The sequence below is a fragment of the Podarcis muralis genome, chromosome 5 (genome assembly GCF_964188315.1).
Source record: "Podarcis muralis chromosome 5, rPodMur119.hap1.1, whole genome shotgun sequence".
Classification (NCBI taxonomy): domain Eukaryota; kingdom Metazoa; phylum Chordata; class Lepidosauria; order Squamata; family Lacertidae; genus Podarcis; species Podarcis muralis.
In genome coordinates, this window is record NC_135659.1 from 4,237,666 (window position 1) to 4,250,476 (window position 12,811).

The 12,811-nt window shown below is 45.9% G+C and overlaps 1 protein-coding gene across 3 annotated transcripts in view; it reads right to left on the minus strand.

Annotated features, from left to right (window-relative positions):
• LOC114598529 (cyclic AMP-dependent transcription factor ATF-6 alpha) overlaps positions 1 to 12,811 on the minus strand; it is an 80,357-nt gene that overhangs the window by 48,409 nt on the left and 19,137 nt on the right. For 2 of the 3 annotated variants that reach the window (XM_077928190.1, XM_077928192.1), the window contains 4 exons: positions 10,670 to 10,783; positions 8,964 to 9,063; positions 6,071 to 6,135; positions 4,760 to 4,874 (listed from right to left, as the gene is read on the minus strand). In XM_077928190.1, coding sequence (XP_077784316.1) covers positions 4,760 to 4,874; positions 6,071 to 6,135; positions 8,964 to 9,063; positions 10,670 to 10,783 — 394 coding nt within the window. The remainder of the gene's footprint in view (positions 1 to 4,759; positions 4,875 to 6,070; positions 6,136 to 8,963; positions 9,064 to 10,669; positions 10,784 to 12,811) is intronic. The other variant, XM_077928191.1, reaches the window with a different exon arrangement.

Consider the following 12,811-nt stretch of genomic DNA (forward strand, 5'->3'; position numbering starts at 1 on the left):
TGGGTAGGTACTCTGGGGGGTTGCTGTGCAGTAGCAAATCTCTAATCAAACTCTAAATTACATTTCAAGAATCCAATTAAGTTTCCACCAAGTTTGTACATACAACATTCTTCCATCAGCAGCAAGGTCATATTAATTCCAATTCTTAAATAAATGTCAGAAGAAAGCATGCAAATTGTGCCGCCCTCCCCCCGCAAAAAGAAAGGTGTAGATGGTTTTGGCAAACATTTTTTTAAAAAAAAACTGAAACAAGCCAAGCATATTAGAGAGTGAGGGTGTGATGGACAGCAGAGCCAGCCTAGCAGAGCCAGCATCTGGTGAGTCAGGCCCCCTGAACTCCCACCAGAGGGCTGGAGCTTCTCTCTGACTGGCTACAGAGTCATCTAGCCACAGAGGAGGGTGGAACAGCACTTGGGGGGAGGAATAAAGGGGGCCGTTTCTGAGGGAGAGAGTTAGATAGGGCTGGATTTAAGATGAGAGATAGGGTTTGGTTTTGAGAAGGGGCAAAGGCTCTGGTTAAGAAATAGGGTTTGATAGGGAGCGAGATAAGGAAAACCGGTTCTGAGTGAAGTGAAACATGCACCCTGAGGAGACTATCCATAGCAAGAGGATAGGGAGACCAGGTTGACAGTCTGGGAAAGGAATACGGACAGGAGTGTCCTGGGAGGGCTGAGTCTGAGCCGGGAGAGGGAGATCCTGGGGGGATGACAGCCTCCCTGGGTGTCCGTCTAGCCAGGAGGGGAGAGTTCTTCTAGGTCCAGAAGACTCCCAGCCCAGTCCCAGGGGGTGAGGGGACCCTCATTTAGAAAACCTGAGGGGTGGGACGGCTAAGAGAGTGGGCAACTGAGGAGAAGCTGTGTTGAAAGAATTCAACGGTAATATCTCAGTGACAGAAACTGAGTTGAGCATTTTACTCTCTATTCTAGAAACCTGAACACCTACCACCTGAAGCGCAACAACTGATTTTTAGTAACTGAAGTTCAAGAAGAGCTGCGCCTAGTGTTGTGTTTAAGCCTGAGTTAGTTAAAGTAAACAAGTTAACTTCTACCTGAAAAAAATGAATTTCCTGACCCACTTTGTTTCATAAACCCCTTTTGTTTAATAAAACTTTTCTTGTTTGTTTATTTTCTGCTTGAGACTCCAATCATTAAGTTTTCCCTCACACAAGTCCCCCACTAGATGATCTGTGGTAAATTGTGGGTGCACTATATTTAATGGGGGGCAGTTAGCGGGAGTGGATCCGCCGCCTTATTAATGGGTGGTATTAAGTGGTGGCTACAGTGGTGGGACGCGGGTGGCACTGTGGGTAAAAGCCTCAGCGCCTAGGGCTTGCCGATCGAAAGGTCGGCGGTTCGAATCCCCGCGGCGGGGTGCGCTCCCGTTGTTCGGTCCCAGCGCCTGCCAACCTAGCAGTTCGAAAGCACCCCCGGGTGCAAGTAGATAAATAGGGACCGCTTACTGGCGGGAAGGTAAACGGCGTTTCCGTGTGCGGCTCTGGCTCGCCAGATGCAGCTTGTCATGCTGGCCACGTGACCCGGAAGTGTCTCCGGACAGCGCTGGCTCCTGGCCTCTTGAGTGAGATGGGCGCACAACCCTAGAGTCTGTCAAGACTGGCCCGTACGGGCAGGGGTACCTTTACCTTTACCTTTTTACAGAGGGAAACACTACAGGACCGACACTTACTGGAATACAGTTATGAGGAGATCAGTAATGGAGAATAAGATTCTCTAGAATACAGATCTCTTATCACTACTGAACTCTCTTTGCAATAGGCAACAGCTGGATGGAGAGGCCATCATTCATGTGAGGTTCAATAGGCTTGGCCATTGCACTGAAATGTTTCCTGCAAACATGCAAGGGTTCATCTGCAGACCAAATGAGGTCAAAAGGGTAGAGCATTTGAAAAGCATTGCCTTAAAAGCAGTTAAGCAATTATGCCATCTGCTAGAAGGCAGTGGTATAACCACGCAATGCAACTTTAATGTGGTTTAATTAACTCTTACGCACTTTTACCCCTTTTCCCAGAGTATGGCCACTGTTGCATGCTGACAGCTGCTAGGAGCCACAACTGAGAGCTGAATGCAGGGTGGGGACCAAAGGTGGACAAAATATCACAGAAGGAGCATGATGTGTCACCCACCAGAGGTACAACCCCTTCCCTAACACTCTGGGAAATGGATTTGACTGGCCAGGTGAGGGTAGCCAATGGGTCTCTCAAACCCTTGGCAAGTTAAGGATTTCCCCTGCATGCAAAGATAAGCTCTGGGAGATTGTGCAGATGAGACCAGTAGTGGGTCCCAAAGTCAAGAAGGCAGTTTCTGCACATGCTGCAGAGGGAAGTGAGGGACAGAAGGGGCGACCAGACACTCATACTGCAGCTTTATAGGTCAGTCAATGAGGCTGCATCTGAACCCATAAAACTCTTGACCTGAGCCCAACTCTTCAGTCTAAACAACTCATTTATGAGGTGCACGTGGAGCTGCTTACAGGATGACTTCCTGCCTTGTCTCACTCTCTCCAGGCCACCAGCACTGACAACTAGTCAACATTGCTTAGAATGGAAGTAAGCCTAAAGGAATTTTCAAGAACACCGGAACTAGCACAAAATGGAGTTTAATATTGCTGTGTTTATTCTTCCTGGGACTGCACTGTCTATTCATTAGAAAAAAAGCTTTTACAGATTTCTTGATGGACAGGACAGCAAGGATCCATCTGTGCAATGGAAAACTGGGTGCATGCCTAATTGTTCTGATATAAAGGCCTGGATGTGGTAATTTATGTGCTCGCATCTCCTTGTCCTCACGAGGCACAGTTCTCCTCTTTTCCCCTGGAAAAATTGTTAATTGTGAAGAGGTCCATAGAAGAGGGAAAATCTCACCCTCTGCTGCTTAGCCAAAGCCTAATTCTTCCCAAACAAGCCTATAAAACAGTTTCACTATCACGACTAAATAATATAAATGGATCCCTGCCTCTTCTTCCCACTAAAGAACCACAGGAGATGCAGTTTTTAGAAGAGATTAGAAATGATGGCATCCCTTAAAATGATTATCAACATTTATTGGAGGGGGGCATTATACCCTCCAAATTTGCAATGGATTCCTCTATACCAGTGTTTCCCAACCGGTGTTCCGCGGCACACTAGTGTGCCGCGAGACGTTGCCTGGTGTGCCGTGGGAGGGAGGCGGGCGAGTCGGGCGGCGAGAGGCGGGGCGGCGACGGCGAGGAGAGGCCGCCCAGCGCGGGGCTCTCGCCGTCTGCCTGCCTGGCTGCCTGCGTGGCGCTGACGTCACGGGACTGTAACGTGCCCCACATAGGCACACGCGGGGCGGCGAGCGAGCTCCCTCCCACATCCCATCGCCGGCTCTGCACCAGGCGGTAGAGCTCGGCAAAGTCGCCGCGCTGGAAGGCCAGCAGCGCGCGCGCCTTGGCCAGGCTCTCGTCCGCCTGCGCCTCCAGGCACAGCGCCTCGGCGTCGGGCGGCAGCGAGCCCAGGAAGCGGCCCAGCCGGCCGGGGTCGCCCGCCTGCAGCAGCGCCTCGCACCCGCATGAGACCTGCTCCGCCGAGAAGCGCGGCGAGCGCGGAGGATCAGGCGCGGCGGAGGCCAGCCCCGCGCTTGGAGAGGACGCAGCAGCCGTCGCCAAACCCGATCCTCCTCCTCCTGCTCCGCCGCCGTCCTCTGGCTCTCGGCCGGGAGGAGCCTGCGGCGACGGGGCGGGCGCCGAAGTTGGCAGAAGTTGGCGCGCCTCCTCGGCAGCGCCTTCGTCCTCCTCCTCCTGCCTCTGCTCTCCTCCGGCGGTGGGGGCGCGCCGCCCTCCCTGGCCGGGGGGCTCGGCGGGGCCCGCGGGGAAGGAGGCCATGTTCGCGGCGCGCGGGATCGCGGCCCCCCTCACCCGCCTCCGGCCCGCTCCCCTCCCCCTGCGCGCTGCCCTAGCTGTGCGGGTCTCCTCCCCCTGCGCCGCCATCCCCTTTCCACATCCTAGGAGCCGCGGTCCGCCTACCGCCCCCGGGCCGCGGCGCGGCTCCCAGCCCGGGCTGGCCTCCGCCTCCTGGGACGCGCGCCCACCCCCGCGACCCCCCAAACTTCGGAGCAACTCTCCAGACGCTTCTCCCCCGCCTCGGTCTCCCTCCTTTCCACTTCTCTTCCCCCCTTCCTTCCCTCTTTCTTTCTCTTTCTCTCCCACCCGCCTTTCCTTCTATTAACTTTCCTTTCCCCTCCCTTCGTCCTTCCTACTTTTACTCCTGGGCTCCTCCCCCCTTCGCACAGCCACAAATCAATCTCTCTCTCTTTTTTCCCCTCTCTCTCTTCTTTGCTCAGACGCAAAAAAGCGCCGCTTTTTGGAAATCCGGACTGCTGTCCCCGCTGAAACGATACTTTAAAAAAGGAAGAACCCACTGGCTCTTATTTCTGTTCTAAGCAGTAGATCCCGAACTCTTTTGGCCCACTGCCCCCTTGGTTCCACATCCCCCAGTGTCCCCTATGCTTACTCTATAGAAAGCATTACAGGGGTTAACGCGGCTCGCTAAGGAAGATATTAATAGAATTCTGCATTTGGGGGGAGACCCTAACAGTCATCTACCATTACCTTCTATGCTGTTACTATTTTTTTATTTTTTTTTAAATAAGTAAAAAGTGACCTTTCCCCATCTGGCATGGTGGTGTGCCTCGAGATTTTTATCATGAAACAAGTGTGCCTTTGCCCAAAAAAGGTTGGGAAACACTGCTCTATACGTTCTGCATTGAACCATAAACACACTTACCCTACGGAATGATACCACATAGAATGTATCTCCCCTTCTGTGAATTGCTTCAAACAAATCTTGGTAGTTTTGTGGAGAAGCATAATAAACTTGTAGCTCATTCCCTGAGTTCCTGCTGAAATACATGAGAAGAAAATGCTAGAACCAAGAAGAATTGCATGCACAGGACACTGTAACGAAGCACAGGACCTTATTTAATAATGTGCTTAAAAAATTTTAGTGGCTTGTTACTGGGCCAGGTTCAAGGTTCTTGTATTAATTTACAAGGTCCTTAACAATTTGGGTCCAGGATATCTTAAGGATCACCTGGTCACTTGTATCTCTGCCTGATCACTGAGGTCTTTGAGGGAGTCTCCGTTGGGCTCAGATGCTTGGCTCATAACTACTAGAAGCCAGGTATTCAGGGTCATAGGCTCGAGCCTGTGGAATTCCCTCCCAATTGAGATTATACAGGCACCTTCCTTCCTGAACTCCAAGCACATGACAAAGACTTTCTTATTGCAGAAGGTGTTTGAAGGCAGTGTTTCTGTTTGGTTTCATGAATAATTTTTACAGTGGAATCTTGGTTTTTGAATGTAATCCGTTCTGGAAGACTGTTCTACTTCCGAAACATTCCAAAACCAAAAACTCAATACAGAAGCCTCCATACAATAGGGAAATTCAAAATGGAAGCCACCTCAGAAGTTCGACTTCCAAGGTGCATTCAAAAACAGAAGCATTTACTTCTGGGTTTACGGTGTTCGGGTTCTGAAATGTTTGTCAACAGAGACATTAAAAAACCGAGGTTCCACTGAATTTTTTTATTCTCTGTATTTTTTATTTTTATGCATATCACTTAGAAATGCTAATGATTAAGAAGTATATAAATGCCATAAATAAATAAATACTATTTGAAACACACATGTTCAGTTTTATAAAATTCACTCCTGCAAAATCATGGTGACAGACACAATATTAATTTCCTGAAAAAAGGAGTTGGAAAAATTGTGGAGGACAAATCAACTAACAGATAGCTCCCAATTAGAAGAAGCCTCTCTTAATGATTCTCAGAAGACAATGGATGAAAGCTAAATTCGAGGGGAACTGTCAGTCTTGCTAGCCAGGACGCCTTCAGCAAAACAACTATGATTTCAAGTTTCAGTGGTCCTTTACAAGTAGGATTTAGTTTAGATTTATTATTTTTTTATTATTGCTGCACTGGGGCAAGGGAGACCAAGGAATTTTCTTCTCTAGGGAAAATGTTGGAACTTGCATCCAATGGAAGAGTAATGCCATCAAAATATTACGATGGAAGATCCCATCTTCACTCACCCAACACTGTTGTCTGTGTATGGAAGAGCCATCAGCTCAGAATTCGATTTTTCTCCTGAAGCATTCTGGGGTGGGGTGGGGTGGAGAGACAGTGTGATTACACAGAGAGAAATTACTCTTCACTCAACTGAACATGATCTTATTGAGGTGTGCATGCAATGGGGCAATCTATTTTTAAAAAAAACTTCTGTGGAGGTTGTATATATGAACACAGAATCCCAATTAATTTTCTGACTCATTACATACTATAAAATCGTCTTCAGTAATCAGGTACATAGATGTAAGAATTATCAGGGTCATAATCCAACTGAGTCAGAGTACATCTATTGAAATCACTAAACTTAAGTACACTGATTTCAATGGGCCTACTCTGTGTATGACTTAGCTGGGTATCACCAAAGTTTGCTCTTTCTTTTATGCATTTAGACAGCTTTTATACAAACACCCTACAGTATCCATAATATATCCTTTTTCATAGCACTTATTTTATCTATTTTATTTATTGAATTTATACACCATTCTATACCCGAAGGGCAGTTCACAGAACAAAATCAGAATATAAAAACCACAAAATACATAATGAAAATAAAAACAAGAACCAAACAGCCCCCCCCCCCCAACTTTAAAGGAGCATAGGATGTCAATTAAATCAACCAAAGGCCTGGTTAAAAAGGAACCTTTTTATCTGGCACCTAAAGGTGTATAATGAAGGTGCCAGGCGAACTTCCCTGGAGAGAGCATTCCACAGACGGGGAGCCACTACAGAGAAGGCCCCGTTCTCGTGTTGCCACCCTCCGGACCTCTTGAGGAGGAGGCACACAATGAAAGGCCTCAGAAGATTATCTCATGGTCGGGTAGGTTGATATGGAAAGAGGCAGTCCTTGAGGTATTGTACTCCCGAGCCATTTAAGGCTTTATAGGTCAAAGCCAGCACTTTGAATTGGGCCCGGAAACTAATCGGTAACCAGGGCAGTTGGACCAGGATCAGTGATATATTCTCAAACCATCTTGCTCTGGTGAGCAGCCTGGCCGTTGAATTCTGCACCAGCTGAAGTTTCCAAGCCATCTTCAGAATCAGCCATATGTATAAAGCATTGCAGTAATCCAGCCTAGAGGTTACCAGAGCATAGACAACAGTAGTTAGGCTATTCCTGTCCAGATAGGGGTGTGGCTGGGCCACCAACTGAAGCTGATGGAAGGCACTCTGGGCCACTTCCTAGTCCATCTCTCCATGACATTCTAAGCAAACCTTGACTGGCTGCATATCCTGATATTCTACCCATTTGGATCTCAATTCTTCCTTTATATGATGTTATCTGCTGCTCATATGTCAACTCCTACTTGTAGGTTAGTTTGAATATTGTACCCTCTTAAGATATTTTCCAAAACTATTTTCCACTCTTCTCTTATCTGTAACTTCTTCTTGTTTCTCAATTTTGCAGTCAATTACTAATTTTGTATATTCTATCAATTTATTCTGCCAGATTTCTTTAGTGGGTATCTCTTTTTCTTTCCATTTTTTCGCATATACTACTCTGTATGGATCATTTCCCAATGCTCTCTAGCATATTTACATGACTGCCACATGTGCATCAGGGTTCCTTCTACCTCGTGGTACTTCCAGCATAAATTGGATGATTTCCTGTGCATTTTCACCAATTTGCTGGGTTTCAGGTACCACAGGTACATCATCTTTTGTAAGTTTTCCTTAATAAGACAGCAGGCAGAAAAATTCATGACCCCCCCCCCCCAATTTCTCTCAAGCAGACATTTTTATATTGTAATCAATGTCTGTAGCCCATTTAGTCATTGTCACCTTTACCATCTCATCTTTGGTCTCCCACTCCAATAGCAGTTTTTAATGGATAGCACCACAGTTTACTTTTAGGAACATTGAATGTTTTGTGCACAAAAATGTTCATAGGGGTGCTTTATACAACTAATCCTTTAAAACAATTAACGCTTAAAACTTTTTTTTTTTGTATCAAATCATTTGGGCTACAGGGAAACTATAGCATATAATCCAAGCAATCAACAGGACGCTGAACTTCAGACATCATCCTGACTTGGCCACCGCACTCCTTGCTCTGGTAACTTCCACACTGGATTATCACAATGCAGTCCACTGGCGCTGCCCTTGAAGACGACTCAGAAACTTCAACTAGTTGAAAATGCAGCAGCCAGATTACTGGCTGGGGTTGCCTTTACAACTGTTCTAAAAGAACTGCATTGACTGGCAGTTCGTTTCCAGGACCAATTCAAGATGGTCATGTTAGTGTTTAAACCCCTAAATAACTTAAGCCCCAAATATCTGAAAGGCCACCTCCTACCCTACAGAGCCTCCCAGGTATTATGACCAGCAGAGGAGGCCTTCTTGGTAGTTCCCTCTCCCTCAGAGTGGCAGCCCAGGATAGGGCATTCTCTGTAGTAATCCCCCTCCCCATAGAGATGTGTCTGGTTTCTTCACTATGCAGCTTTCAGAGAATGAAGACGCACCTCTTTACCCTGGTCTTTGGCACCTGAGATGTGTGCTTTCAGGACCCACCCAATTCCTGTGAATGTAATAGGTTTAAATATTTTAAATTATGTATTTTAAATAGTGTAATCTCTCCTGAGACCTACTGGTGAAGGGCAGGTAATAAATTTAATCATGATTGCTGTATCATTGAATCTGATTACAGGAGTGACATCATTTAAATAAAGCATAAATTAAGCCTAAAATGTTTGAATATGTTTGTTTGGGAAGGCAAGTGGAAGCACCAGGGCCCAATCCACTCCTGGGGAGCTTCCATTCTGTTCCTCAGTCCAGCTCCTGATCCCAATAATTCCTACGTCTTCTTGGCCATCTCAACCACTTTCTTGCACAAGGTAACAAGCAGCAGCATAAACATACCTGGATGGGCTGAGCTTTTTGCTGCTGACTATTTAACATCCTTGATTTTGTCCTTTCTTCTTCATGTCTATGAACCCAGCCTCGCAGCTCATGCCTCAACCTGTAAAATGCAATACTACAGTTATCTTCTTATTGAGAAACAAACATATGCTGGAGGGAGGGTCATTATAAACCTCTCTACAACCGATAAAGATATTGAAAAGTGAGACAAAAAGCTGTTTTTGACACTGATACAGAGAGTCTCAATAATGACCTGGGTTAATTCCAATAATTCCAATTCCAATTCACTGACCACAGTTGTTTTATGAGTAATTCAGCCATTGGAAAATGTTACACTTTCAGTAACACAGGTGCTTCATGCTTTTCCACATCTGCAGTTTTCAGATCTGGGCAGCTCAGAGAAATAGCCATAAGACAATAACGGAAAAAGGAATTATGAAAATTCAAAAACTAATATTGAGTAACAGCAATATTGATTTGAGGTTTGGATCTTGATCTGTATCTTTATTGGGGTTACAGAGCTGTCTGTCTTCAGAGTGACAGAGTGATTTATCCTTGTGGAAAATACGAATATGTTTAGGTGTAGAAAGGGCTGAAAACTCCAACACTCAACTCCATTTGCCACACCGTGGACTGGGAGTGGGGAAGAACAGAAGCTACACTCTCTCTCCTTGTTACAGCTACTGACGAGGAGGACAAGGACGAGGACGAGGGGCTGGCACCCCGCCGCTGCCAAAGTGAACCGGGAGGCAGTCAGGCAGGGCTCAATTTCAAAGGAAATAGAAGAAGGCAGGCAGGGACTTCATAGGAACACTCACTCTGTTGCTGGTGTAAAAACAGCGAACTGGGAGGAGGTGGCCAAGTTATTTTTAAATCAAGGCAGGAGAATGCAAATGCCATACCAGCAGTCACACAAGTAGCACACACACCAAAATGAAAGAAATACAGTTGTGATCCCAGAAAAATGGTGGCAGCCGCTGAGGTTACTGAGGGAAAGAAAAAGAGGGTGCCGATAGAGGGCTGCCTTGCCTGAATGCCGGAATGGCTATTGGCGATGCAGCAAGGGCACCGGTTCTGGAAAATTTATCAGTGTAAGTAAACAAGTAAGGAATAAAAGAAGGGTGGCAAATAAGCAGAACAACCAAACGTAAAGAGCAACGGAAAGGGTGTTTTTCGTGTGGGGAAAAACAACAACATGCGGACTGTCTGCATCTAGACAAGAGGGAAAACTGAGGGAGTCCAGCCTACTTCCCACAAGTCTTTGCTCCTGGTCTAGTGTCTCACGACAGAGTGAACACCCATTCCATTGGATACGACACCCCGTAAACTGAAATAAAGCTTAACCTGGAAGGACCGTTGTATAAAGGGTACAAATTAGCTCCACAAAATGGTGGGAGTAAAGAAAACAGGAGACCATTGGTGGCTATGGTAGACACAGAGGAAGAGAAGACAGAAATTGATCTAAATGAGACACTGAGAGTTGTGCAAGCAGCAATAGAAGCAAATACGCAAGTGTCAGCACAACTTTCTAATAACATTATGGAACAGCCTAAGAGAACCATCTCTGTAGAGGGAACTTTGAAAAGGAATCTAAACTAAAAGCTTTGGCAGTGCGCACCTGGAAAAACTTTGCATAGCCACTAGTTACAAGTCCTTGGGCTTATCAGACACGAAACACCACCATCCAGACTGAGCAGGTTGCTTACCTGAGTGACTCTGTGCGATTGATCATTGGCTGGCAAGGTGGGGGAGAAATGTATATTATTGGTTCCTCCGTAACTACCATCAACGCTTTATTATTCGAAACTGAATGCTTATACCTAGAAGGGGGGAATACAAAGCCTTAGATATTTGTTCAAAGGAGACATACCTTGAAGAAAAGAAATGTGAAGATTGTGTATCTATATATATGCTGTTTAGTTTATCCTTTATAGGATGGTTTTATTTTGTATTCCTTTGAATATTTTTTTATAGGCTGCATGCCTGTATAATAAATTGATTTCAAACATGAAACATCAAAAATACAAAGCCATATAATAATACAAGGCTGCTGAAGCCATCTGTGGAAAGAAGAGCTGCCTCAGTTTTAGATCCCACATGAGTGAGGTGGCTTACTTATTTTGGAAGACAAAGAGTTGTTAAACACAACAGACATTCGATGGAATTCATCTCACCACCCCACCACCCCATACTTCAGGACACAAATATGTCCCAGGAGAAAAGCAAACAAGTGCATCTAAGCTGTCATTGCAATGAGGGGATGGACGACACTATCCTCATTTAAAAACAAGCAAACTGCAAAAAAGATAACGTCAGCCCAAATTTGTCTCAATAACTCAAGTGGCCAAAATAAAGACATGCATAATCTGAAACTGATTTTAAGTGTTTTTACGTATGGAAGAGTTTTTAATTGTTTTATATATGGAACTACTGCATAACTGCTTTATGAAATTGCTTAAATAGATTTTTATGGGATGCAATTCATAAATGGAATTAAAAGGAACCAATGGGCAAGTTTCAATTGCCAAAAATTATTCTGTTTTGCTCATAGAATCTAGGACATTTTCTCCAGGATGGGAAAGAAAGTGTGGGAAATAACACTTAGGGACAAAGATGGGGGTTGGGTTCTCTGGCTAGACCATTCTGTGGCTTCAGTATACTTTCCAGATTAAATATTTTTTGTGTGCTAGGTTGTGCAGTGCTTCAGGTTACATCTTTTCAGGTTGCGTCCCACAGCAACCCAGAAGTACCAGAAAGGGTTACTTCCGGGTTTTGCCGCTCGTGCACAAGTGCTAAATCGCGCTTCGCACATGTGCACAAGCGCCAAATCACAACACGCACCTGCGCAGACACGGCACTTCAGGTTGTGAACGGGCCTTCGGAACAGATCCCGTTCGCAACCAGAGGTACCACTGTACTTAATTAAATAAAAATGCTCAGTAAAGGCTATTTTCATTCTTGTCCAATTGTTAGGCATGTAACTCCAGGACTGCAACGGTGATGTCACTGCCCACAGTAGGGAATACACCTGTCTCCTTCCCCATCAAGGCCGGCACCATTATTTTCATCTAAGTTACATTGCTACTTTGAGACAGTGCTCACATGCTCAACCAAATGACCTACCCCTGTACATTTCAAAGAAAAACCCTAAGGAACAGCTATCCGACTACTCCCTTCCAGTGCAGCAGATGCTGACCGTTTTGAATGCTGTTTGTTTTGAACAGTTAGGCCCATGAAATGGGGGTGGTGAGGGAGAGAAACAGTAGTCATAATTGTTTAAAAGTAGATTAGGAAGTCATCATCCTAAAGCTGGCACTTGAAAAAAAAGGAATGAAAGTTAGGGTGGAAGAACTGCAAGATACCAAATAGGAGGCCTTAAATATGGCCAACGGGAGGAGGGAGGAGACACAAGGTGGGCAGTCAGGATGCACGAGAACTGGCAGGATGGAGGTCTCACAAAGGCTCAGTTTGGAGAGTGAGGTGAGGAGTGTATGGTGCCTGGCTGCAGTTTAGAGCTGAGAAGAGGCCATTAAATGTGTCCAGAAAACGGTTCCTGGAACCTTGGGAAGCAGTCTCAGTGGGATGGAATGTGAAAAAGACAAACTGGAGAGGGTGGAGGGCAGGGGAGAAAAGAGAGGCAGCAGGTGTAAATGAAATAAAACCAGGCCAGGCCAACCAACGTTCAGAGAGGCAAGACAGATGAGGCAACGACAACACCAGGAAGGAAAGGGCTGGGCAGGAGTGAAGGCCAAACAAAATGCCACCTCCATCGGCATCATGACCCTCTGTCTCTGTGATCTAAGATGCAGGCGAGACAGCAGATACAGGACCCAAACAGGTCAGGAATC